This window comes from Macaca thibetana, chromosome 9 (assembly GCF_024542745.1).
Source record: "Macaca thibetana thibetana isolate TM-01 chromosome 9, ASM2454274v1, whole genome shotgun sequence".
In the NCBI taxonomy this organism is placed as follows: Eukaryota; Metazoa; Chordata; class Mammalia; order Primates; family Cercopithecidae; genus Macaca; species Macaca thibetana.
In genome coordinates this window covers 119,059,043-119,086,769 of record NC_065586.1, presented here as the reverse complement: position 1 = coordinate 119,086,769, position 27,727 = coordinate 119,059,043, and the positions used below count along the sequence as shown (strand labels likewise).

General features: G+C 41.7%; 1 protein-coding gene across 1 annotated transcript in view; it reads right to left on the bottom strand.

The window, feature by feature from the left end:
- Positions 1–27,691, bottom strand: part of ACADSB (acyl-CoA dehydrogenase short/branched chain) — a 46,030-nt gene extending 18,339 nt beyond the window's left edge. The window contains exons 1-4 of the mRNA XM_050805430.1: positions 27,533–27,691; positions 6,422–6,581; positions 3,058–3,158; positions 179–385 (exon numbers count right to left, since the gene is read on the bottom strand). Coding sequence (XP_050661387.1) covers positions 179–385; positions 3,058–3,158; positions 6,422–6,581; positions 27,533–27,574 — 510 coding nt within the window. The 5' untranslated portion in view covers positions 27,575–27,691. The remainder of the gene's footprint in view (positions 1–178; positions 386–3,057; positions 3,159–6,421; positions 6,582–27,532) is intronic.
- Positions 27,692–27,727: the final 36 nt, after the last annotated feature.

Sequence of the window (27,727 nt, the reverse complement as noted above, 5' to 3'; positions counted from 1 at the left end):
AAATAAGAGGTAGAGTGTACTTTTCCAGCAGCATTAATTTATTGAGCATTGCTTGAATTAATGATACTGCACTGTGGTCTTGGATAGTAAGGTCAACATTGCAGCTACTTTTTTCCTGAAAATATTGTAAACTTATTAAAGATTAGATCCATTAGATCAACACTTTATCTCAACTCACTTTTTCTGTAGTGAGCTGAGGCAAATAGGTGGCCTTTTGTTCTTCTGTTCCATGTTTTCTAATCATTGTGTTAATGAGTGTGTTCTGGACCTCACAAAAGACAGCCACAGATGCATCAACTTTGGCTAATTCCTCTATCACGATCACAGTGGATAAAAATGAAGCTCCTGTACCTCCATATTTTGGGTCAACTTCAATACCCATCAACTAAAGAAAAAACAAGGCAACATAGATTAAGAAAGCTATTTTTATATGGGGAAATTTCTTGCAAGAACAAGTTAAAAAATCAAATGTAACCATATTTGCTTTTTTTTTTTGGAGACAGAGTCTTGCTCTGTCTCCCAGGCTGGAGTGCAGTGGTGCGATCTCAGCTCACTGCAATCTCCACCTCCCGGGTTCAAGTGATTCTCGTGCCTCAGCCTCCCAAGTCACTGGGATTACAGGTGCCTACCATCACGCCCAGCTAATTTTATTATTATTATTATTATTAGTAGTAGTAGTAGTAGTAGTAGTAGTAGAGATGGGTTTTGCCATGTTGGCCAGTCTGGTCTCGAACCCCCGACCTCAGGTGATCCACCTGCCTCAACCTCTCAAAGTGCTGGGATTACAGGTGTGAGCCACTGCACCTGGCCACCATATTTATTCTTAATTTTAAAATTTTGTATGTATATTTTATTTTAATTTGGTATGGCAATTTTTCCATAGGTAACAAAAAAATCTGTAACAGAAACTGTATATTTGAAAAGGATAAAATTATATTCCATCATTTGCTTCCTTTTGGGATTCAAAAAATAATGTGAGGTAAAATGCTTTAAAGTGTAGCTTAATGGAATGAGAAAATATCTTATATAAAAATACTTAGATGACCTTTCTTGCTAAGAACTGTTGTTGCCTGCTTAAAGAAGGTAGGTGGAGTTTTGGTTTTTCAACATGCCCTACTCACCTTATGCTGATTTCAATGTAATAAGGAAACAGAAGAAAATAGCCTACTCCTCAATGGGAATGTCTACGGTTTCATTCGGCAAAGTTTCTTCCAGTCAGGTTCTTTCACCTTGACTTTTTCGACAAGTTAATAATTGAATGACCATTCCTTTTATGCCACCTTCAATAGTTCAGGATGGTTAGCAGAGGTGGTGGTGTTTGCTAGAGTCACACTAGCCAAAGAACGGGTGCCTGTAAACATGACCAGTGCCAGCCAAGCCTTTCCAACAACCCCGTTCTGTCACTACTGAAGCTCACATAGTACTCTCAATTTCACAAAGAGAATGTGTGCCTGTGTAATTCAAGGCCCACCGCTGTTAATAGAAGGATAATTCTCTCAGTCTCTCTCTAGACATTCATGGAGTCACACTATGCTGCAGTCAGGGCTGTGGCTGTTACATTTTGGGCTACAACAGGAAAACAACCAGAAATGGGAGTGACTGAATGGTGATAAAACCAGAAATGAGGAAGAACGGAAGGATCTGGGTTTGCCTGAGGACCGAGTAGGGCACTCTGGCTACCTCATTACAATGTCTTGAGCAGATGCCAGAGACATTGCTTCTCTAAAAAAGTCACTAATCTCTCCCAAAGTGGAAATATTGTTTTTGCAAGCCATTATGCCAAAAAGCCATGACAATGGGAGTAAGGAGGCAGGTGAGGCTGCATCTGTGCAGCAGCGGTTTGTGGAGATGAGTAGCAGGGTGCAGGCAATGCATCACTCTGCAGACAGCCCCGCTGCAGAAACCACCAGCACAGGGGAGATCTCACGCTGTGAAACTGTGAGACTGCTTCCAGAAGCCTAGAGGGTCTGCAAGCAATAGAAATAAAACCCGGCTGAGGAATGGACTCACAGAGTCCATCTCTTCTCCACATCGGCCTCCTGTTTGACCACTATGACTCCATATAAGATTCCATTTTCCCAAGAGTTTGACTGCTAAAAGAAAGATGGAAGAATCGCTACTACACACGGTATAAAAAAAGCTGGTTGCTTTAAAACAGAAATAAATAAAACTATCTAGCTAAGTGGCAATGGTTATTTTTCAAACTGGATGGCAGACAAGATTTAGGCCAATGGCTCTGAATCGCAGCCACCTTGTTCTGGGACATCTTTAGTATTAAAAATAAAAAAATAAATATTTTATACCTCTGGAGAAGTGAGAAATGATGAGTGTGGTGATTTAAAAAATGTTCTTCTAGAAGCCCCTATGCTAATAGCCTCTCCCCCTATCACAGTGAGAGCGGTTTTACTTGTATCTATTTCATATGTTGTATTTCCATTAAAGAGCTATGTGACTTGGAAAGATGGGAATCTGTTGCCGGCTTAATGTGGAATTCATGTATCACCTCTGCTTCTAAGTTTATCACTTACATAGAGATTCAGGTAGAATATAAACTATGCTATGAAGTGTTACTATCTAAAGTAGGGTTTCTTCACGGTGGCACTGGGTTGGATAATTCTTTGTTGTGGCAGTTGTCCTGTGCACTACAGGATGTTGAGCAGCATGCCTTGTCTCTATCCCACTAGAGGCCAGTAGCACACCTCAGCTGTGGCAACCAAAGATGTCTCTAGACGTTGCCCAATGTCCCCTGGAGGGCAAAACTGCCCCCAGTTGAGAACCACTGGTCTAAAGGTACAAATAAATTACCATCTTACTTCCAAACTTTTCCTTAAAATATATAGCATTTCCAATTCAAAATGTTAATTCCATTTTTAAAAACTTTTAAGTACATAAATATTAAGTAGGATTTCAACCAAAAAAAGAAAACAGATAATTTTGACTAGGAAATGAAGGGTTCATTGTGCTATCATTACAGTCCCTAAATTTAAAAATATGCCTATATTTTAACACCAAAATGTTTTTATAAAAGCTTGAAACTGGAAGAATTATAAAATATACCCCTTGTTGAAATAATCCTTGTATTATTGATTTCTCCATTTTCGAATTTTCATCCATGGTTGAAACCAAAGGTGCAATTTGTTCCTGAGCAAATTTTTTAACTGTAGGAAAAAGAATTACTGGTAAGTCTATGTTAAAGTTACAGTCACATTAATAGTTTGCTGACAAAATTTTACATTTTAACTAAGTTAAAATATACACAGGTACCCTTCTTATATTTTTAAAATAGAATTTATAAAGTTTTCTTTTTAACAGAGAAAGGTGTAGTTCCCCATATCCCTTTGTAACTCTTGATGACATCACAAAATAAATGATATGTGTAAATGGTGCAAAAACACAAGCACAAAATGAAACACGAAAGCCATGCTCCACTCTACCCAAAGGTCACTAATTTTAAATTTATTATGTATTCTTTCTGAAAACTTTTCTTTGAAAATCATCTATACTTACCTGTACACACGCACGTTCACACATAGGAATCAGGAGATACACATTGGTGTGTGCCTTGCTTCCCTCAACTATATCTTGATGATCTTTCTATGTCAGCATATCCCATCTAACCTGGTCCTTTTCATAGCTGCGTGGTCATACAGAACAGGGTTTCTCCACCTTGGCACTATAGACATTTTGGGGCAAGTGAGTCTTTGTTGTGAGGCTGTTCTGTGCATTGCAGGATGTTGAGCAGCATCCCGGCCTCTACCCCACTAGCTGCCAGGAGCATCCCCACTTCTAAGTTGTGGCAAATCAAAAATGTCCCTAAATATTGGTAAATGTCCTCTGGGGGCGGCCTGCCCCGGTTGAAAACCACTATTTCATTTTTTAATGTTTTTAAGACTTAGATGCATTTAGAATTCATTTTGATGAAAATACCTTCTTAGGGTTACTACCAACGTAATACCAAGTCGGTAGAGAAGGCAACAGGGTTAAACTGAGAGTTCAGTGCATGCGGCTTGCTTCAGTATTCTTTTGTTTCTGCACAGGCGACTCCCATTATGTAGAATCTCTTCCCTTCCCTTGTCCAACTGGCCAACTGCACTTTGTCCTTCATGGTACAGCTCAAGCTCCACACTCTCTGAGAAGCCTTTCCTGACTGCTTCCTTAGCCCACTTCTGCCACACCTAGCAAATTCCAGGTATTCTCTGCTTTGCTCTCCAAATACCTCCATGACATTTACCATGTTACTTTGAAACTATTTCCTTTATTTGACTGTCTTTGCCACTAGACTCTGAGTTCCTTAAAAGCAGTGATTTTTTTTCTTGCCCATCTTTATTGCTTCTGTGCTTAGACTAGGTGGGTACTAAAGAAATAAACACGACTGAAGACAGAGAATCAAGATACTCTAAGCAAATTCTTTGATTTATGTAAAACTATTTGACGACTCACCCTGTTTTTCCTTAGCCATCCCAAACTCACTTCCCTGAGACCATATCTAAAAGGTGAGGGAGCAAAGGAAAAGAAATTTACTAGCTGGGCACAGTGGCTCACGCCTGTAATTCCAACACTCTGAGAGGCCGAGGTTGGTGGATCACCTGAGGTCAGGAGTTCGAGACCAGCCTGGCCAACATGGTGAAACCCCATCTCTACTAAAAATACAAAATTAGCCGGGCGTGGTGGGACGCACTTGTAACCCCAGCTACTTGGGAGGCTGAGGCAGGAGAATCGCTTGAACCCAGGAGGCAGAGGTTGTAGTGAGCCGAGATAGTGCCATTGCATTCCAGCCTGGGCAAAACGAGCAAAACTCCATTTCAAAAAATAAAGAAAGAAAAGAAATTTACTTATTGTGACAGAGTTCTAAGACAGTGCCAAGATTCCCAGCCGCTGGTGTATACATGTTCTCTCTCAGTTATTCAGACATGAATCTAAGTGCTGCTGTGAAGTTGATTTTACAGGTACAATCAAGCTCCCAAATCAGCTGACCTTAAAACAGGGAGATGACAGTTGGGGGGCCTGACCTAATCAGGCGAGCCCCGAAGAAAGATGGGGCTCTTTCTGGTCAAACATGTTTTAAGGATGAGAGAGACTTGATGCTGGGAGGGATAGTCACTGGTTTTGAAGATGGAGGGAGCCACATGGCAAGGAATACAGAGGCCTCCAGGAGTTTGGGGACAACCTCTGGCTAACAGCCAGCTGGGCAACAAGACCTCAGCCCTGCAACTGCAAAGCACTGCGTACTGATACAACCATGGGAGTTTGGAAGGACCTTGAGCTCCGGACAAAAACACAGCCCAATTGACACACTGATGTTGACCTTCTGAGACCCTGAGCCTGGACTTGCTCCAGCTGGACTTCTACCCTACAGACTGTGAGCCACTATATGGGCGCTGTTTTAACTTGTTAAGTTTGGAGTGATTCAATACCCAGCAATAGAAAACGAATACACTTACCATCCATATTCTCTAAGAACAACATTCTGATGTTCTGCTACGGATTTTTAAATAGATCATAATTTTACACCTACACCTATACCTATAAATAAATGAATGCAAACTGCTTTAAGGTTTAGTGGTATACAACTTCTGCTTCATTCGGGCACCCTGTTTCAACCACAGGTGTTTCATAGATAAAAGTAAAATTTAAATTCCACATAAAGTATGAAAACCCACTGTTTAGGCTGGGCATGGTGGCTCATGCCTGTAATCCCAGCACTTTGGGAGGCCAAGGTGGGCAGATCACGAGGTCAGGAGATCGAGACCATGCTGGCTAACACGGTGAAACCACATCTCTACTATTAAAAAAAAAAAATACAAAAAGCTAGCCAGGCATGGTGGCACGTGCCTGTAGTCCCAGCTACTCAGGAGCCTGAGGCAGGAGAATTGCTTGAACCCAGGAGGCAGAGGTTGCTGTGAGCCGAGATTGCGCCACTGCACTCCAGTCTGGGTGACAGAGTGAGACCCCATCTCAAAAAAACAAACAACAACAACAAAAAACCCACTATCTAAAGAAAAGTGGAATATAAATGTACTTCTAACTCTGCAAGGCTATATAAGAAACTGGTAACAAGGTGGCAAGAACTGGGGAACTACAGAACATGGGCGGGAAAGCCTTCACTTTTAACTACATAGCCTTTTATTCTGTCATTTTAATCTTGGATATGCATTTCTTTTCTTCAAAAAGAATTTATGTCAAAAAAACTATATTCACAAATTTAGATGAACGTATCTTTCAATCCTGTCATATGTGACTTCATATTGTAGACCCAATTCATGACCAGACGAATAATAAGGTGACATTTGTCCAGCTATTCAGGAGACTGAAGCAGGATAGCTTGAGCCCAGAGGTGGGGCTGCAGGGAGCCATGATTGTGCCACTGTGCTCCAGAGATCCTGTCTGGGGAGAAAAAGGTGATACTCATACATTTACTTACCTGAACTCTTTATCATCATCTCCTCATCTGTAAGTGTTTGCAGGGGAGCCAAGTGTAATCCATTATTTGTTATATCAAGTAGAGCTTCTGACTGGGAAGATTTTGAGACATGAGGAGGAATCTTCCAAGAAGACAAACAAGTTGGGAAATTTCTTCTTAGCTGTAGGAACAGCCCCCATTAAATAGGGAACATATATATACACACACACTAAAAGGTACTTGAATATCATTTTCTTTGGGAATAACTTTATAACCCATTCTTATATTTCATGTCACCAAAACAAGGAAACTTAACCTAGCGCATTTTAAAATTCAGTCTTTTAAACATAACACAAATTAGTTTGTTAACATGACGTGATACCTTCTTTATCCAGCAATGAGCTATTTTAAATAAACAAATTTCCTAGATAATTAACTTTTACCAATCAAGGAGACAGAACTTTCTCAAAAGATTTCATTCTCCAACGTACTTCACATTTCACTGACTTTTTAGAAAGGGAAACTGGAACTATAACACCACTGATGTCTAAAACTGACCATTGTCAAGAGCCTTCTCTTGTGAGGGCACAGAGCTACCTGCCCTGCCCTGAGTGGGCCCAGGGAGCTGGTGAGGACATAGAGATACCTGCCCTGTGCTGAGTGAGCCCAGGCAGCCGGGCTTTTGTAATTTCCGCGGCTAATTTTTTTTCCAGCATCTTATAGGTAGCATAAAGATTAAGAAAATAAGCTCTGAAGTCTGAAAGAACTCGTTTCAAATCCTAGCTTCTGATATTTAAGTTACGTGATCTTGGGCAAGTGATTTTTAATCTCTTAGTTAAAACCTCTCAGAATCTCAGTTTCCTTACCTGTAAAATGCAGATACCACCCTCTTGGAGTTTTGTGAGGATTAGTAAGACCAGCCATAAAAGGGCTTAAAAATACAAAAAAAAAACTAGCCGGGCGAGGTGGCGGGCGCCTGTAGTCCCAGCTACTCGGGAGGCTGAGGCAGGAGAATGGCGTAAACCCGGGAGGCGGAGCTTGCAGTGAGCCGAGATCTGGCCACTGCACTCCAGCCTGGGTGACAGAGCAAGACTCCGTCTCAAAAAAAAAAAAAAAAAAAAAAAAGGGCTTAGCCTATAGTAAAAGCTCAATACACCGTAATAACTATTTCTACCACAGCTGCTAAGAACACCGAAGTGGAGGTGGTCATCAGAGAAATAGAAACAGTAACGATCTAGTTAACCTGCCAGCCATCATTGCTCGCCATGAGAGTGCCTTCCTGCTCCAGTGTCCCAAATCCTTTAACAAACGCAGTAACATACTGAAATATGTTTTCTCAGTAGTTTTGATTACACACTGAAAAGTCAAGAAAAAGAAACTGTTCACGAGTCACTGCGTTTGAAACCACCGTCAATCTTGGCTGCATGTTGGGCAATCTTTGCAACTATGTGCCTAGGAGCAGACATACTCTGCTCTGGATTCACCTGGGAACGAGAAACATCGGCCCAGTCAGAAGAAAAGTGGTATGCATCTCCATTTTCCTAGCTAATTGTTTTGTTTTGTTTTCAGAAGTAGGAGTTGGTTTAGAGCAAAGTTGCATGGAACATTTTTTCTCATTAAAGACAGAGTTGGGACAGCAAAACTTTGGGCTAGAAAGGAGGACAAAGGGGACATAAGGTATTTTCTTCTTGATGAGATGGACAGGAAGAGTTAAAAAGAAGGATAAAGGAGAAGTAAAGTAAGAATCGAGGTGCAAAGGGGCTCAAGAAGGGGAAGAATGCCGCTAGCAGCAGCGGGAGAGAATGGTCAGCGGCAGCTGGCACGAAGAAAGAAGGAAGAAAGCGGGGAAAGAATGGAAATTGGAGGCCAGGCATGGTGGCTCACGCCTGTAATCCCAGCACTTTGGGAGGCCGAGGTGGGCGGATCACCTGAGGTCGGGAGTTCGAGGCCTGCCTGACCAACATGGAGAAATTCTGTCTCTACTAAAAATACAAAATTAGCCGAGAGTGGTGGTGCATGCCTGTAATCCCAGCTACTCGGGAGATGGAGGCAGGATAATCACTTGAACCCAGGAGGTGGAGGTTGTGGTCAGCCAAGATTGCACCATTGCACTCCAGCCTGGACAACAAAAGCGAAATTCTGTCTCAAAAAACAAAACAAAACAACAACAACAAAAATTGGAAACTGGAGAAGGAAGAGAGGTAAGCATGGGGGCCAAGTCTGCTCACTGGCTGGTGGTGGAGCCTTGAATGGGGTTCTTGATATATATTTGAATGAATGAAAGAATGCATCAACTAGTCTTCTTCACAAAAGGCTCATGAAACTTACCTACTACATTTCAAAAACTATAATACATTGCCCACATTTCTTACTTCTAAGGGAGATTATTTACTTCACTAAATCCATGACAGAATTCTGTGTGTCTGTTAGTTAATATATCACCTTTGTACCTAAGTTTATCTTTAAAAGAAAGTTCACGGGGCCGGGTGCAGTGGCTCACACCTGTAGTCCCAGCACTTTCGGAGGCCGAGGCAGGTGGATCATGAGGTCAGGAGTTCAAGACCAGCCTGGCCAAGATGGTGAAACCCCATCTCTGCTAAAAACTACAAAAATTAGCCAGGTGCAGTGGCAGGCGCCTGTAATCCCAGCTACTCAGGAGGCTGAGGCAGGAGAATTGCTTGAACCCCGGTGGCAGAGGCTGCTGTGAGCTGAGATCACGCCACCATACTCCAGCCTGGGCGACAAAGTGAGACTCCATCTTAAAAAAAAAAAGAAAGCTCACTACTGAGAAACTTAAAAGTCAGTGAATCTTACATTAATACCTATTTTTCCCACTGACACAACTGCGAGCCTCTTGGTTTCAATACTGCTACTGACAAAGTATAGGACCATTCAAAACATAGCAGTGATTTTAGATTCATAGACATGATAACACAGACAATTATAATTTAAAAGGTAAGAAATGGTATAGGAACACAGGGTAAGATTATTAAAGATACTCTTCATAAAATACAGTGACAATATGCTAAGTGAATGGAATCCATTTTTGAGCAAAGCATTGAGAGATATAACCTAACATTTTTCGGCAGAAGAAATTTTCCATTTATTAATACTATGACAGTCTTTAATAAAAGAAACTTTTCTTTTCCTTGCCTTTGACTGCACAGCCTGATGTTTTGATGTTGATTTTCTAATGTCCCCTGGCCTTCAGTGTTGACCTCAGCCTTTGCAGCTTTGGTGTCCACTCCATCAAAATGATTTTCCACAGTTATAACCCATTGCACCACATCATCACATTTTTTTGTATAGAACAGCAATTGCTACTTGAATGGAATAATGGTTATTTATGCCTTGCCAAATACTTTCCAGAGCTTGAGTCTGGTCTGTTTCTTACTCAACTGACCAGAGTTCTGTTGCACCTAGAAGTGTTGATGATCAAGTCTGGGCCTCTGTGGACAGAACAATAAAGTCCATGAACTTGGACGGGGGTAAAATTACATCCTTATTTCACTAACCTCTAACTAAAATATAGCATTTCCTTCTATTATGAATGTAAGCAACAAGTTACAGTAGTCTTAGCAGTATCTGTGACTCTGTCATCATAAGAAATTACAGATACTTTTATATCACATTGATTTGGTACAAATATCTTGAAATATTATTTGTGCTCTTCGTTACTTCAAATTCACAGCAGTGAATTTGAATTTGTAAATAGAACTACTGCCGGATCTTATTTAATTAACAAACACACATTACTATATCACAATTAAAAAGTATTTTTTATATCCAGCATCTTTGGGGGAAAAAATAGAATTCCCTTGTAACCCTCTATATTTTATGCACTTTGAATCATTGAGAAAAGGTCTATAAACTTTACTACATTGTTGTTTATTCTTCATTCAAGACACAAAGAAGGTTAAGAACTCCTGACTGTGGAATGTTCTGGTAAAGGCTCTTTTGCCAGTTAGTAAAAGAATTGAGTTAGTTCCCTTCCTCTATTGTGCTCCAGCATAATGAAGTATTGCTCTAAACATTCTTAAAGTGCTTTAAACCTAGAAGCTTTCACAATATATGAAAGGCAAAGGAAGATGTATCAGAGGTGTTGTGTTGTCTCCTGAAGCTTCTCCCCAACTACTCGACCCTTAAGAGTTAGGAAGGGTTGTGGGGAGAAAGGAGAAAAGATTTTTTTCTTTTTTTTTTCTTTTTTTTTTTTTTTGAGAGAGTCTCGCTCTGTCACCCAGGCTGGAGTGCAATGGTACGATCTCGACTCACTGCAAGCTCAGCCTCCTAGCTTCAAGTGATTCTCATGCCTCAGCCTCCTGAGTAGCTAGGATTACAGGTATGCACCACCACACCCAGCTAATTTTTTCTATTTTTAGTAGAGATGGGGTTTCACTGTGTTGGCCAGGCTGGTCTCGAACTCCTGGCCTCAAGTGATTCGCCCACCTCAGCCTCCCAAAGTGCTGGGATTACTGGCGTGAGCCACCATGCCCAGCTAGAAAGGAAAAATTCTTATACTCTGTGGGTTGAGTATATAAATCACTGTTGCAATCACTTTGGACAATTTAGTGACAGCAAAGATAAAAACATATGCCATGGTTTGCATGTGTCCCTTCTAAAATTCAGATGTTGAAATTTAATGTCATAGTATTGAGGGGGGTGCCTTTAAGAGGTAATTAGGTTATGAGAGCTCCTCCTTGGGAATGAGACTAAGGCCCTTATAAAAGAGGCTTCACACAGCATCAGCCCAGCCCTTCCGTTCTGCCAAGTGAGGATGTGGGAAGAAAGCCTTCCTCGGACAACCGAACCTGCCTGTGAATTGACCCATCCTCCAGACAACCGAACCTGCCTGTGAATTGACCCATCCTCCAGAACTATGAGAAATAAATTTGTTTTCTTGATAAGTACCCAGTCTATTGTATTCTGTTACAGCAGCACAAAGTGAACTAAAACAACATATTTACACTAAGGCCCAGTAATTTTACTTCAGTTCATATGCACAAGGAGAGATGTGCAAAAAGATGCAGTGTTTTTTGTAAAGGCAAAAAACTAAAAATCCAATTATCTGTCAACAAAGCGATGCATAAATTGTCATATATTGACACAACAGAATATCTTATAGCAGTTAAAGGGAACTAGGGAGCTACGTGGATCAACATGCATAAATCTTGAAAATACAGTATAGAGTTAAAGATGCAGTTAGCGAGAGGATTTGTTCAGGATGACAGCATTTACGTACGCTTTAAAACACCAAATGATAGTATATATTCTTATGAGGACATAAAGATATAGCAAAATTTTAAAAACACCAACAGGAAGCATACAGATGAGCTTCAGGATGGAGGTTATATCTGAGGAGAGGGTGCAAGTGTGAGTTTTGTGTTAGCATTGTTTTATTTCTTTTTTTTTTTCTCTCTCTCTCTCCTTTTTTTTTGAGACAGAATCTTGCTTTATCACCCAGGCTGGAGTGCGGTGGTGTGGTTTCAGCTCACTGCAAACTCCGCCTCCTGGGTTTAAGTGATTCTTGTGCCTCAGTCTCCAAGTAGCTGGGACTACAGGTATATGCCACCACGCCCAGCTAATTTTTGTATTTTTAGTAGAGACAGGGTTTCACCATGTTAGCTAGGCTGGTCTTGAACTCCTGGCCTCAAGCAATCCACCCACCTTGACCTCCCAAAGTGCTGGGATTACAGGCATGAGCCAGCATGCCTGGTCTGTTTTATTTCTTTTAAAAAAATATGTAGTATTGCTTCGCTTGACTAACCTTTAAAACAAATCTGTAGCAAAGGTGGGTTGTGTGGATATGGGTATCAGTTATATTCATTTTTGGACTTTTTCTGTATATTAGAAATGTTTGATAAGAAAAAACTTTAAGAAACTTTACAGAGTTTTTTCTTTCTTTTCTAGAAATAGAGATGGGGTCTTACTATGTTGCCCAGGCTGGCCTTGAACTCCTGGCCTCAAGTGATCCTCCTGTCTTAGCCTCCCAAAGTGCTGATATTATACTTGTAAGCCATTATGCCCAGCAAAAATTGTAAGACTTAAAAGTATGTACAATTGCCTGAACCATGTATGCTTTGGGATTTCATTTTTATTTTATTATTTTATTTTTTTGAGATAGGGTCTTGCTCTGTCACTAAGGATGGAGAGCAGTGGCAGGACCATAGCTCACTGTGGCCTCTACCTCCTGGGTTCAAGCGATCCTCCCAGCTCAGCTTTCTGACTAGGTATGACTTCAGGTGTGCGACACCACACCCAGCTAATTTTTTAACTTTTTGTAGAGACAGGGTCTTGCTATGTTACCCAGGCTAGTTTCAAACTCTTGGCCTCAAGTGATCCTTCTGCCTTAGCCTCCTGAAGTGCTGGGATTACAGGCCTAAGCTACCATGCTCAGCCTGTTTTCAAAGGGATTCAAAGTAGGCTTGCTTTTAAAAGCTAGAAGTAGGTTTTAGATAATGTGCTCAGTATGACACAGAACAATTTTAAGGATAAGCTCCTAACTGCTGAATATTGTTACAATAATTAAACTAGTTTATTACAGTAGCATTTACCAACTAATATATTAGTGTCTGAGAAAGAATGTCCCTGAGATTTAAATCAGTGTGTAGCCTCCCCAGACCAATCTGATTCAATTTTTACGTAACAAAGTGGTGAGTTGTTTTTCAGTTACCATAGATCTCAGGTCACATAAAACTGGGCATACCCAAATGAACCAAGCATGCAACCACAGAGGGAACATAAGCGCTCGGACTGAGGAGTAAGGACTTAATTATTCTAAGAAGTGGATAGTTTATGGCAGGATCAAGGATCTAATGAGATGAGCTCTCGGGTCACACCCTGGCAGGATCTGGTCAGATCATGCCTCCTGGCATCCCCTCACTGCAGCATCCAATCAGATCACACCTCATTACCCCATGCTTACAAAAACCTGATCCAGCCCCCAGCTCAGGGAGACACTGTTGTGGGAATAATCCCAGTGTTCTCCTTACTTGTTACAAGTAGTAAAATCCCCTTGCTAAACCTCCTTAGTTGTGGACATTGGATTGATATCTGCCAAGGGATCATATACACCCGTTGTGTGGGAACAAGGGGTTACCACGTTGGCAGCCGTATTAGTCCATTTTCACACTGTTGATAAAGACATACCTGAGACTGGGAAGAGAAAGAGGTTTAATTGGACTTACAGTTCCATATGGCTGGGAGGGCCTCCAAACCATGGCAAGAGGCGAAAGGAACTTCTTATATGGTGACAGCAGAAAATGAGAAAGAAGCAAAAGTGGAAACCCCTGATAAACACATCAGATCTCGTGAGACTTATTCACCATCAAAAGAATAGAACGGGAAATACTGGCCCTCACAGTTAAATTACTTCCCCCTGGGTCCCTCCCACAACATGTGGGAATTCTAGCAGATACAATTCTAGCAGATACAATTCAAGATTTGGGTAGAGACACAGCCAAATCATATCAGCTGCATAGCTGTATCACTTGGAGAACTTAAAAAAGAGCTATCATAGCCACAACATTTAAGATTGTGATTCAAGAGTAGACTCTGCCGTGGGCATCCTTACTGCTAAAAAGCACCCCAGATCATTCTGTCGTGCAGCTTGGGCTGGAATTTGTGGTTTAACATGCATGACTTTGGAGACTGAAAACTCAACCCATCTTATGACTTTCAAAAACCAAACCATTCACTTAGGGCTTAGAGTTCAAGTAGTAATCTATGAACGTGCCCTACCCCATGACGTCCCTTCTCCAGTTGGCTTTAACATTTTCTCCTGGTTTTAATAGGCAACATACAAACAAGGCTCAAAAAACCTGTTATCACATCCCCATCCAGCCCACTTCTCTACCTCTCCCACAGGCAACCTCTTTCTTTTTTTTTAAATTAGCTTCTTATGTATCCTTCTAGTGTTCTCTTAAAACAAATATAAGCAAATAGGAATACACGTTCTTATTTTTCTCCCTGTCCTTTCAAAAATGTAGCATACTATGTATCCTATTCTGTGTCTTCCCTTTTTTTTTTTCATGTAGCCATATATTCAAGAGATATTTGCATATTAAGACATAGAGGGCCTTTTCACTCCTTTTTAAAATTTAAATAGTTGGCCGGGCGCGGTGGCTCAAGCCTGTAATCCCAGCACTTTGGGAGGCCGAGACGGGCGGATCACGAGGTCAGGAGATCGAGACCATCCTGGCTAACACGGTGAAACCCCGTCTCTACTAAGAAATACAAAAAACTAGCCGGGCGAGGTGGCAGGCGCCTGTAGTCCCAGCTATTCGGGAGGCTGAGGCCGGAGAATGGCGTGAACCCGGGAGGCGGAGCTTGCAGTGAGCTGAGATCCGGCCACTGCACTCCAGCCTGGGCTACAGAGCGAGACTCCATCTCAAAAAAAAAAAAAAAAAAAAAAAAAAAATTTAAATAGTTGGTAGGGTAGGCTGGGGAAGGTACAACAGAACTTTTGTTGTAAGTAAACTGAAATGAGGGAGATCTTTGTGAGCATCTAGATGGTGGTGGTGGTTATGCAAATCTACATGTGATAAAATACCATAGAATGATACATTTACATATATCTCTAACCAACCAGGTTAAATGGTGATGATAGAGGGGCTTTGAACTGACTATAGACAGATTAACAAGAGTAGAGACAAGGTTTATTTACACAGGCAGTTGTGTTTTCAGAAGACTTGGTTTAAGTTTACATAATGTTTTTCCCTGCGGCCTGATTGGATGTTTTCAGTTTAAAATTTTCATAATACTTTGGTGGACTATTATTAGTTCTGTTTAATCAGAGCCTTGGCCAAAACAGTATGCTGTTTTAATATTTAAATTTTTGTGCCAATCTGATAGGTGAAAATTTGTAACACAAGGTGTTCTTTTCTTTGTTTGTTTGTTTTGAGACGGAGTCTCACTCTGTCTCCCAGGTTGGAGTGCAGTGGTGCCATCTTGGCTCACTGCAACCTCCCCCCAAGAACTGCTTGGGTTCAAGCAATTCTCCTGATTCAGCCTCCTGCGTAGCTGGGATTACAGGTGCCCACCACCACGCCTGGCTAATTTTTGTATTTTTAGTAGAGACAGGGTTTCACCATGTTGGCCAGGCTGGTCTCCAACTCCTGACCTCAGGTGATCCACCCACCTCAGCCTCCCAAAGTGTTGGGATTACAGGCGTGAGCCACCACCACACTGGGCCAGGCATTCTTATATTTGTGCTTCTCTTCCTATGCGTTTGAGCATGTTTTCATATGTCTATAAACTATTTGTATTTCTTTTTCTGCATACAGCTTATTCATGTTCTTTGCCCATTTTTCTATTAAATGTCTTTTCTGTTCCCATTGATTTCTAGGAACTTTATAGAAATTAGGGAAATTGGCTCTTTGGTGGCAGAAATTGCAACTTTTAAAAAAGCCAGGTTGTGATTTGTCTTTTGACTTCACTTATAGTTTTGGTTGTTTTGCCACGCAAATACATTATTTTATTTATTTATTTATTTTTGTGACAGGGTCTCACTTTGTCACCCAGGCTGGAGTGCAGTGATGTGATCACAGCTGACTGTAGTATTGACCTCCTGGACTCAGGTGATCCTCCCACCTCAGCCTTCCAAGTAGCTGGGACTATAGATGCACACCTTTCCCAGCTAATTTTTTGTCATTGTTGTTGTTGCGGAGACAAGGTCTTGCTATGTTGCCCAGGCTGATGTCAAACTCGTAGATTCAAGCGATCCTTGTGGCTTGGCCCCCACAAAGTGCAGTGATTGCAGGCATGAGCGACCGTGCCTGGCCTAAAAGCCTTTTATTTTTATTAATTGCTTTTTCTTCAGGGTGATCTGGTTTAACATTTGTTTTGTTTTGTTTTTGTTTTCAAGACAGTCCCACTCTGTCACCCAGACATGAGGGCAGTGGCACGAGCACTGCTCACTGGAACCTCAACTTTCCAGGGTCAAGTGATCCTACCACCTCAGTCCCCCGGATAGCTGGGACTGAGGCAGGAAATAGGGTCTGGAGGCAGGGAACCTAAGGACTTCCTAGAACTAAATTAAATGGAAAGCCCCCAACCTTCTAAAGCCAAGTAAATAATTTTGTAACTCTACTTCAGCTATGGCAGGAAACATCATACACCAAGTAACCAACGGGAAACCTCGAGAGTATATTTGAATCCCAGAAAATTCTGTAACTGGGCCCTTGAGCTGCTTACTTGGGCCCGCCCCTACCCCGTGGAGCGTGCTTTCATTTTCAATACATCTCTGCTTTTGTTGCTTCATTCTTTGCTTGCTGTGTTTGTGCATTTTGTCTAATTCTTTGTTCAAAATGCCAAGAACCTGGACACCCTACACTGGGAACATATTTTGGTTAGCCAGCCCAAAGTGTGCGGTTTATTTTTCACCTTTTCCTTTCTGCACCATCCAGGGGAATCTTCTCTCTCTCTTTTCCTTTCCAACTCAGGATCCTTGGTGGGCAGCATCTAAACATGGAGGCAACTGCAGGCTTCTGGCCAGGGCCACTCTCCAGCGTTGCCTAAAGGCCAAGGAGTGAATAAGGATAGTTGCCCTCCCTGGAAGAGATAAGGACTCTTTTCTATCATTTCCGGTTGTGGTCCCTGATCCCTACATGTGGCGCAGCTAATCTGGAGTGAACTCGAACACATTCGACTTCTCTTCTTATGCTAAATTCTTCCCTTCCCCTACTTGACTGGCTAAGGACAAAAGAACCCACTCAGCCTCCAGTGCCTATCATTACAGTTCATGACTATCACTTTAGTGGAATGGGAAGCATGGGAAAGCAAGGCCTTATCAAATTATGAGGATGCTAAAAGTTGGGGATTACACCCAGGAACCAAAGGAAAGCTCATAGTAGGCCATTGCCTCTGGAGGGAAAACATGCAAAGTGGGATTGGTGCCCACCTAAGGTCAGAGACATCTGACACTCTAAGAGTGGATCCCAAAGGGGGATGCCTCAGGGGATCGAACTCCAGACTTCAACCTCTCCAAAGGGGACACCCTAGGCAGAGGTTCTGAGGTCCAGTACTAAGCCCTCCTTAGAATTTTCTCTCACAGATGACAATGGGAAATTCTGCAATACTGTTTGGTCCCAATATTGTTTGGAATCTGGAGTTTGCTGCTGAATGGGAAAGTGGGATGGAGTTGCATGTACCCAGGCAGGTTTTTGTGCTGCTGTTCTAAGCAGGGGGCCTGGTTAATGAGTGATGCTCTCCTTTGGTGCTGTTTGGCCCCAGTGTTCTTTGGAGCCTGGGGAGGTTTGCCCTTTAAAAACCAAACTGCCATGGAAACTGCTTTACCCACAATTTTGGTTCACAGCCTTCATTGGATTATCTATTGGGGCATACAAAGTAAAACTGTTAAGCCTGTATTGCTATCTCACGGCTAGAGTTCCGAGGTAAAAGCTATTGGATCTTTGTGTGTGTGTGTGTGTGTGTGTGTGTGTGTGTGTGTGTGTGTGTGTGTACCTGTCTAGATGTGTTTATTTGTATATATACTTACTATTAAATGTTGTGTCTACCAAATTGGCTTATAACTAAAAGAGTGCTCATAAATTAAGTACACAAATCTAAGAAAATTTCAAGTTTACATGACTTAAGTATAAACAAGCTGGTTTAAAAACTATTGATAAAACAAAACTAGAAATGCCTTCAGAATTGTCAACATACATTTTTTTCTGGATTTTATATTTGTCTCCGCTAGATATTTTGAGGTGTCAGGGTTTGGCATACAAGATTATAAAACTATAAACCCAGCCAAAACAAAATGATCTTGATTTGCATGTCTTTTTTTGGGGGGGGCAAATGAGAGTAATTTAATGTTGTTAGCCAAGTCTTCTGAGTTATCGGTAAAAATATCTGTGTATTTAACTTTGAGGCTCTTACTTAGGTTTAGGTGAGCACTGGATGTTCACTGGCTATTAAAACAATTATAGTGTCTAATATTTCAGTTTGCAGAAGTAATCCAGATAAACTGTTGAAAATGAAGGAATTGAGTACAGTAAAGGGGATAAATGTTTTAGGTAAACTTTTTTGGGTAAATTAAAATCTTAATTTTGATGCTCATTTACTATCTGGGTCATTTTCAATTAAGAAAGGGTTGTGAGCCGGGCGCGGTGGCTCACGCCTGTAATCCCAGCACTTTGGGAGGCTGAGGCGGGTGGATCACAAGGTCAGGAGATCGAGACCACGGTGAAACCCCGTCTCTACTAAAAATACAAAAAATTAGCCAGGCGAGGTGGCGGGTGCCTGTAGTCCCAGCTACTCGGGAGGCTGAGCCAGGAGAATGGCGTAAACCCGGGAGGCGGAGCTTGCAGTGAGCCGAGATCGCGCCACTGCACTCCAGCCTGGGCGACAGAGCAAGACTCCGTCTCAAAAAAAAAAAAAAAAAAAAAAAAAAGAAAGGGTTGTGATATGGGGAAATATGTTTCTAAAATTGTGCAAATGTTCTTATCTATAAATGTCCATATCTGATACTTCAGAATTTCTTGGTTTTTTTTTTTATGGTTTCATTAAAGTTTCAGGTTACTAAGGATATCCTTGGGTTACTAAGGATAAGAATTCTAATTAACACATAATTCTGAATACAAAATACACCAGAAAGGGTTGTGTTATTAGTGAGAAAAAGTAGAATTTTGTGTAATTCAGAAGTTATCTAAAAGTTAGTTCAAATTACAGATTTGAAAAGGTTCCCTCATAACCATGTGCAGTACTTTCTCTCAGTCTCCACCACCCAGACCAGGAATTTTGGCGTTCATGTCATAGTTAGCTGTAAAATCATCTTAAGTAGTTGGAAGTCTTTGCAAACTCAAAATTAACTACTCTAGACTCCTTCTGGGAGGGGCAATGGAGATTGTCCAATGCTGTGGCTCAGTAGCTGTGGCTTCACCGTTTTACAGTGGTGTCACAGGTTCAATCCTGGCTTGGGGAATGAGTCGTTTCTGGTTTGATATCTGTGTGACATTTGCCATTTGCTGATTCTCTTCCCCTCCATGAACTAGCTCAAATGTTCATTTCTCTGAGCACCTGGGAGGTTACCTTTGGTAAAGTTCAAAGCCAGAAATACTGGCCACTTGGCATGGCTAGAATTGGGTAATAGGAGATTTAAAAGGATTTTTTTTTAATAGAGCACTATGGTTAAAAGCCTAATTAAGACAGAGCAAGACTCGTCTCAAAAAAAAAAAAAAAAGCCTAATTAAAAGTGGATATTTAAGCTATATGTATACTTAAAAGGCCTTTACGTATTTTTTTTCTCTTCTTGGATCTTGTTTTGCTGGAAAGAAGTTCTTTTTTTTTTTATTCTCTTCACAGTTGACTATTTTTCTCCATTTCATCTTGCCACTCTTAATGCACACATGAGAGGCCCTAAGATAACTTCGGAGAGCATGGGACTCCTTGGGAAAAACAGAAAAGTCATCAAGGACCCTATTTTGGGGGAAAAACCCCGTTTTCCTCAGAACCCCAAGAATTAAAAGTGCTATGATAGATCCCTCTCAAAATCTATTCTTGTCTTCCAGTTATACCTGCTTATTAAGCCGTAGAAACTGTGTGTTTTCCTGGCCCTGTTTTGTGAAGAGCTCCACCCTGAGGCCAGTAATCCAATTAGCAGATTGACAGACGAAAAATCTTACAACTACTGCATCTTTTGTCTATCTGTGTAGTTATATATGTGTTATGTGTGTGATGTTTATATAAAAAAGACATGCAAGTTGTGTAAAGAAAGTAAAATATGTTTTTGGTAAAAGATTATAAGAAGCCATGGGAACGTAAATTTTTGCCTAGTTTAGACGGTTAAAGGATTGTTTTCAGTTAAATAAGATAAAGCTAAAGGTTTGAATGAGTTGTGGAAGGTTTGTAAAAATTGCGAGGCGGGTGGATCACGAGGTCAGGAGATCGAGACTATGCTGGCTAACACGGTGAAACCCCGTCTCTACTAAAAATACAAAAAAATTAGCCGGGCGTGGTAGCGGGCGCCTGTAGTCCCAGCTACTTGGGAGGCTGAGTCGGGAGAATGGCGTGAACCCAGGGGGCGGAGCTTGCAGTGAGCCGAGATCGCGCCACTGCACTCCAGCCTGGGAGACACAGCCAGACTCCGTCTCAAAAAAAAAAAAAAAAAAAAAAAAAAAAAAAAAAGAAATTCTCTGTGTGAACATACTGACTACATTCAAAAGGGTATTATTTTATTTTTCCAAAAATTGAGCATTGGAATAAAAGCACAAGGTTTTCTTAAGGCACTGATCTGCTCTTTAACAAAAATGTATAAAGAGATTATGAGAATCCCATCTTATGGTCATTCTGATTAAGATTGAATGGATTTGTCTATAAGGTTTCATTTAAAAAATAAAATACTGGGGTTGATATTAACGGTGGACCAATGCAGGGGGGAAATTTGGCTTTCTCTCCCTTGAACAAAATTTTCATGTAATTGTAAAAGATAATGAAATACCCAAGCCAGGATTGAACCTGTGACACTATTATTGCCTTGCAAATAAACTACTGAATAGAAGAAGAAGACAGGAGACAGATTGTTTGGAAAGCTAAGTCTTCTTATTTATTTATTTATTTATTTATTTATTTATTTATTGAGATAGAGTCTTGCTCTGTTGCGCAGGCTGGAGTGCAGTGGCACGATCTCGGCTCACTGCAACCTCCACCTCCCAGGTTCAAGCGATTCTCCTGCCTCAGCCTCCCAAGTAGCTGGGATTACAGGCACATGCCACCACACCCAGTTAATTTTTGTATTTTTAGTAGAGACGGGGTTTCACCATGTTGATCAGGCTGGTCTGCTGGCACTATGGCAACCATTTCAAAATATGTCGAAGTATATTTTGGGGTTAAATATTTTGATTTGCTGCACTGGCAAGGGAGATGAGAAAATGGATCTCTCATACATTGTTTTTGGGAATGTAAAATGGTACAGTCACTCTGGAAAACAGTTTAGCTGTTTCTTATGCAATTATCATATGACCCAGCAGTTGTACTCTTTTGTATTTATTCAAGAGAAGTAAGAACATAAGTTCAAAGACCTGTGCACAAATGTCCACAGCAGCTTTAGCCACAACAGTAAAAAACTGGAAACAGTCCAGATGTCCTTCAGTGGGTGAATGGCTAAACATCTGTGGTACATCCCTATCATGGTGCAGGGACCCATTTGGAATCCCAGAGTTGCCATAATGCTTCTTTTAAGCTGAAGACATCTGAGATTCAACAAGTGGAGGAAAAGCCTTCTAGGAGCTTCCCTTATCTGACTAAAAGCAGCGACCTCCAGGAAATGAGGCTATCAGAAATTCCCCCTACTGGGGAGTTTTTGGCCCTGAAGATGGATAGGCAAATGTTATTACACAATTTCTTACCACCTATTTGTTTTCCTAAAAATCTGTTTGTCTTTCCCAAGGGGACCTATTTGTTTGTCCTATAGAGGCCCTTTCTCCCCTTCCTTTATATACCTAAGGATATTATTAGGTACATAAAGGTTAGGATAATGTTACCACAGGGGCAAATCAGATAACAAGATGCAGGATCTCTCTGTATTTCTTTTTATAACTGCATGAAAAGATGTAAATATAGATATATAAACATGTAAATATAAGTATAAATATAAGTATATAAACCCTTTAACCATTTTATGAGCCAGGTACTTGCTCATTATGCATAGGAAATAAACCTTTTACTACTATTAATCTGTCTTTTGTTATTTAATTTCCAAGCCCCAGTCACTGAACCCAAGAGGGTGGATGAACATTTTTTCCTTCCCCTACAATAAATTCTATTCAGCAAAAAAACAAAAAAAAGACTGGATGATTCTATTTATCTAATATTCTTGAAATGACAAATTTATAGAGCTAGAGATTCGTGTTTACCGGGGATTAGAGACCAGGACAGGAGGTTAGGGGTAGCGAGGGGTTGTAAGAGGACAAACAACACAATCCTTACACTGTTGGAACTGTCTGTAGCTTGACTATAGCGGTGGATACACAAACATATGTGATAAAACTGCACAGTCCTACACACACATATACATGTAAAACGGAATATCTGAAAAAGCTTGGTGTGTTGTATTGTAAAAGTTGTCAGAATCAAAATGGAGTCACTAATGTAAAACAAACAAACAAACAGACACAACAACCTTGACAAATAGAGTGAGGGAAGGCCATGAAAAAAGGGTTCTCATATTTGCAAGCCTGATAAAAAACTATCACCAAAGATTGCAAACACCAAAATATTGCACAAAGGCCATCACAACCTTACAGAAAAAATACTTCTGCAAGGCCTATCTGCCCCAGTAACTACCTGTCCAACCCCGGACCTGCATCATCCTTGTTATTGATCTTGTAGCCAACTATAATTATTTTAAAACAATTATGTAATCCTATGGCACGTGTATTTCCATTGCAATGCTCTATTCCCAAATAAGCATCTTTTCTTTCAGAGAGCCTCTTTCTGTTATTTAGGTTGACAGTATCAATGTCAATTTCTTGGTTGTGATATTGTACTATAGTTTGATAAAGTGTTACCACAGGGGCAAATCAGATAACAAGATGCAGGATCTCTCCATATTTCTTTTTATTACTGCATGAAAATCTACAATTATCTGAAATGAAGTTTAAACAAATTCTCTCACCACCCCCAAAGGAAAATTAAACTACTTTATGGGCTTTAAAATTACAGGAATTGATATGGCTTATGAGAATTGTGTCAGCAATTTATTAGAATTTAATGAAAAAACACTTAACACTATATTCAGTTTTGATTTTGATTTCCTATGCCAAATTGTTTATACCTGCTTGATATGGTTTGGCTGTGTCCCCACCCAAATCTCATCTTTAATTGTAGCTCCCATAATCCCTATGTGTCATGACAGGGACCCAGTGGAAGGTAACTGAATCATGGGGGTGGGGTGTTCCCATGTTGTTCTCATGATAGTAAGTCTCACAAGATCTGATTGTTTTATAAAGGGCAATTCCTCTGCACTTCTCTCTTGCCTGCCACTATGTAAGATGTGCCTTTGCTCCTCCTTCACCTTCCTCACCACAATTGTGTGGCCTTGCCAGCCATGTGGAACTGTGAATCCATCAAATCTCTTTTTCTTTATAAATTACCCAGTCTTGGGTATGCCTTTATTAGCAGTGTGTCAATGGATTAGATTTTAAGTTGATCCCAATTTCATATCCCCAAGCCAAAACTTCTACACCAGAATCTGTCCAACCTCTGCTTGCTTTCTCCAGAAATAATAGCTTCGGTTTTAGGTATTCTCCAAAACTGCTAAAAACACAACTTTTCCCATCTACCAGTCTCTGATTCTTCATTCTAGTCTTTAGGAATTCCTAACAATGCCTTGCTCTTTTAAGAATCAGGCACAGTGGCTCATGCCCGCAATCCCAACACTTTTGGAGGCCAAGGCAGGAGGATCACTTGAGTCCAGGAGTTTGAAGCTGCAGTGAGCCATGATCTGTATCACTGCACTCCAGCCTGGGTGACAGAACAAGATCCTGTCTCTAAAAAACTAACAAACTAACTTAATTAATTTTAAAAATAGCTAATGTTTACTGAGGATTTGTTATGAGTCAGCTGTTCTAACTATTTAAGAACATTTATGATGAGTCAGCTGTTCCAAGTTCTCAGGCTAAGAGGTGTGTCATTCCATAGAGAAAGGCAAGAGGGTGAGAGAGGGTAAGAGAGAGTGAGAAATGAGGGGAGAGAAAGAGAGAGCAAGAGAAGGCCAAAGTTGTCCTTTTATGAGGAACTCACTCTCTCGAAACCAGCATTAATAATTTACGAGGCCAGTTCCCCTATGACCCAAACACTTCCCATTAGGCCCCCCACTCAAAACCTCTGCACCGGGGGTCAAGCTTCCAACACATGAATTTTGGGGGACACGTTCAAACCGTTTGTGCTCTCTCTACCTGGATGCCAAATACATGTCCAAAAAAAATACTTCTGATTTTGTTGAAGAGCAAAAAGTTGAACAACAAGAATTATATCTATTTTGGCAGCTGCTGTCTAGCAGATGTTCAGAGAATTAACTGAACAAGAAACCACCTCAAGGATATTTTTCAAGAATCACTTCTTGGCTGAGTGCAGTGGCTCATGCCTGTAATCCCAGCATTTTGGAGAGTGAGGTGGGAGGATTGCTTGAGGCCAGGAGTTCCAGATAAGCCTGGCAAACACAGTGAGACTTCATCTCTACAAAACACTTTAAAAATTAGCCAGGTGTGGTGACACATGCCTGTGGTCCTAGCTCCCAGGAAGCTGAAGTCAGCGAATCACCTGAGCCAGGAGTTCAAGGTTATGGTAAGCTATGATCATGCCACTGCACTCTAGCCTGGGCAACACAGTGAGCCCTTGTTAAAAAAAAAAAAAAAAAAAAAAAAAAAAGAATCATCTCTTAAAAGACATCAAGCGGCCTGGTGTGGTGGCTCACGCCTGTAATCCCAGCACTTTGGGAGGCCGTGGCAGGTGGATCACGAGGTTAAGAGTTCGAGACCAGCCTGGCCAAAATGGTGAAACCACATCTGTACTAAAACTACAAAAATTAGCCGGGCATGGTGGCAGGCACCTGTAATCCCAGCTACTTGGGCAGGAGAATCACTCGAACCTGGGTGGCATAGGTTGCAGTGAGCTGAGATCGCGCCACTGCACTCCAACCTGGGCGACAGAGTGAGACACCGTCTCAAAAAAAAAAAAAAAAAAAAAAATGATATCAAGCTACATTAAAATGCTTTGGAACCACAGGTTAACTACAAGGTCCAATTCTCCACTAACTGGCTTGCTTAGACCAAATGGACAGGGCAGTTCTAATCCATCTGCAGGACTAGGAGAGACCTTCTGAGAAGGCCAGTGTTGCAATCTGATTGTTGTGTGACTCGGGAACACTGGTTATTGCCTCCGAGTTCATTTGCAAAATGAAGCCACTAATATACCTAATTCAGAAGTTTACAGGAAGAGTAAATAGGGTAGTGGGTGTAAAATGCTGTCCCTGGTCTACAATAAGTGAGTAAATGCTAGCTCTCTATTTGCCTCTGGATAGAAACCAAAATTAGCCCTACCTTGCATTTCTTCCCACTCCATGCCACCTGTGTCCACAGCAATCTACTTACCCTGTGGCACTAGGAAACTCCAAAGCTCTTGACCTTCAATGGCTCTTCGCAATCCAAAAGGATCAATCCCCAATTCCCTAAAATGGCCTCAGTCCCCTTTTGTTGCAGTTTTCTGACCATTCCTTTCCCCTCCTAAACTCTAACCCAGCTTCCAAAGAGCCTATCACTTCCCAATGGTCCTAGTCATTTCTATCTTCTGAATCTGCACGCAGATGGTAGCCCCTTAGGATTTGTTCCACACCTACGTGATACGAGGTTAGTTCCATATAGTTCTAACCTCTTCTCTAAAAGATAAACTTCTTGAAGGTAGAGTGTTTTACTCATTATTACATCTGCCGTAGCACACAATGCTTCGTGCGTGGCAGTAAGAGCTGATATTTATCGAGAGCTGACTATATGCCAAGCACTATTCTAAGTGCCTCACATGAACATATGAACTCATTTAATTTTCACACCAGTTTTGGAATAGGCACAATTATTCTCTCCATTTACAGATCGGAAAACCGAGACCCAAAGCATAACTTGTCCAAGCTTATACCACTAGGAAGTGAGAGGGCCTGGGTTCAGACCCAAGCAGCCTAGGTGCAGAACCCACGTTCTTAACCACTATGCTACAGTCGACGTTCAATAAATTTGGCTAATTTATGTAAAAGAGCTTAAAAAACTATAAAGGACTATAAGCCACAATAAACCAAAAGTCCAAACAAAATAGGCTTTTGGTATCTGAAAGGAAGGGGAGACAGTAGTATATGAAGGTTAAGTTTAGAATCAGACCAGAGTTCGAATACCAGCTCTATCACTTTCTATCTGTGGGCAAGTTATTCTTTTTCAGCATCAACCGCTGCATCTGCAAGATTAAACTACCTGTTGAGATGATTGTGAGAATTGAGATGACTCAGGTAGAATGAGAACGTGCCTACCACAGATTATGTGGTCAATAAATTTTGGCTCTAAAACAAAGTCAAATGGTAAAACCAAGGAAATTTTCTTTGCTAAGTTATTAACCAACAATTATAAACAGTATTAAACAATAATCACTTACTATTTTTTTATTGTATTTCAGGCCTGTAAAACAAATAACATTAATTATCTCTAATGAGTAAAAAGGTAAGAGTTCTGCCTCTGGGCATAAGACTGGAGCAGCAGTTGGAAAGCCCAACTCATTAAAGCAAATGCAAAGGAAACACGAAAAGCACACGTAAGCAGTGGGAAAATTCCTAGTGAAGTGTACTGACAAACACAAGTGTATCCAAATGTGTATGTTCTGGAAAGCATGCTATATAATAGGTCCAAGGGGTGAAGAGCATAGGATGTTTAACACAGGGGCTGTTAAAGAACCAACAGTTTGTGTAGGTGCAGAGATCAGAATTAAGCACAAAAGGCTGGTTTCAGCTTAAGTTCAAGGAAGAGGGACCGGCACAGGCTCCCCTGGGCCGCGGTGAGTCTATCCACGGAAGAAACCCAGGCTCCAGACATAAGATAAGGGGCAGAGGGAACTCTATCCCTGGCCGGGAAGCCCGAACAACTCCGAAGTCCCTTACTACCTTTGAGCGGGGCCGCGGAAGGAAGAACAGGGAGACACCCTGCTCAGAATGAGACTGGGCCTATATTTTAACAATCTTTTTTGGGGGGAGGGGGTGTGAAATGTAATCACTGGGGAAAGGTGGGTTAGGGCATCAGGGAGGTAACACCTGTGCAAAATGTATCCAGAGATCCAGAGATCAAGACTCAGTTGCTCTCAGGACGCAACGGCCTGCAAAGGACATCTTGTTGACGCGACCCTCCGACTCCACTGAAGGCGCTTGCTCCGCCAAAGCAGCTTCTAGACAGCCCCGACCCCCTGCCACCAGCTGCCGCCCCCAGAGGCCTGAAGGGGGTCGGGGTCGTGGGCTGCCCGCGGGTCAAGGGTCTGGGGAGATGGGCCCACGACGTGGAGAGGGGCTCAGGCTGGCGCCCCGAGGCCCGTTAGAAGGCTCTGCCAGCTGTGATGCCAGGGGCCAAGGTCGCCCTGGGCCCCCAGGACGCCAGCCTCGAACGCACTCACCAGCCTGCTGCCGCGCAGCAGCCGCACTGCCAGGCTTTCCATCGTCGCCGCAGGCCTCTCGGTTCAGCGCCTCTGGGTAACTAGTCAGCCTGTGGGAGCTACGCGAGCTAGGCCCCGCCCACTCAGTACCCGCCCCGCACACACCCCCCCTTAATCCCTGCCCACTGCTGCCTACGGAACCCCGAGAGAGACAAA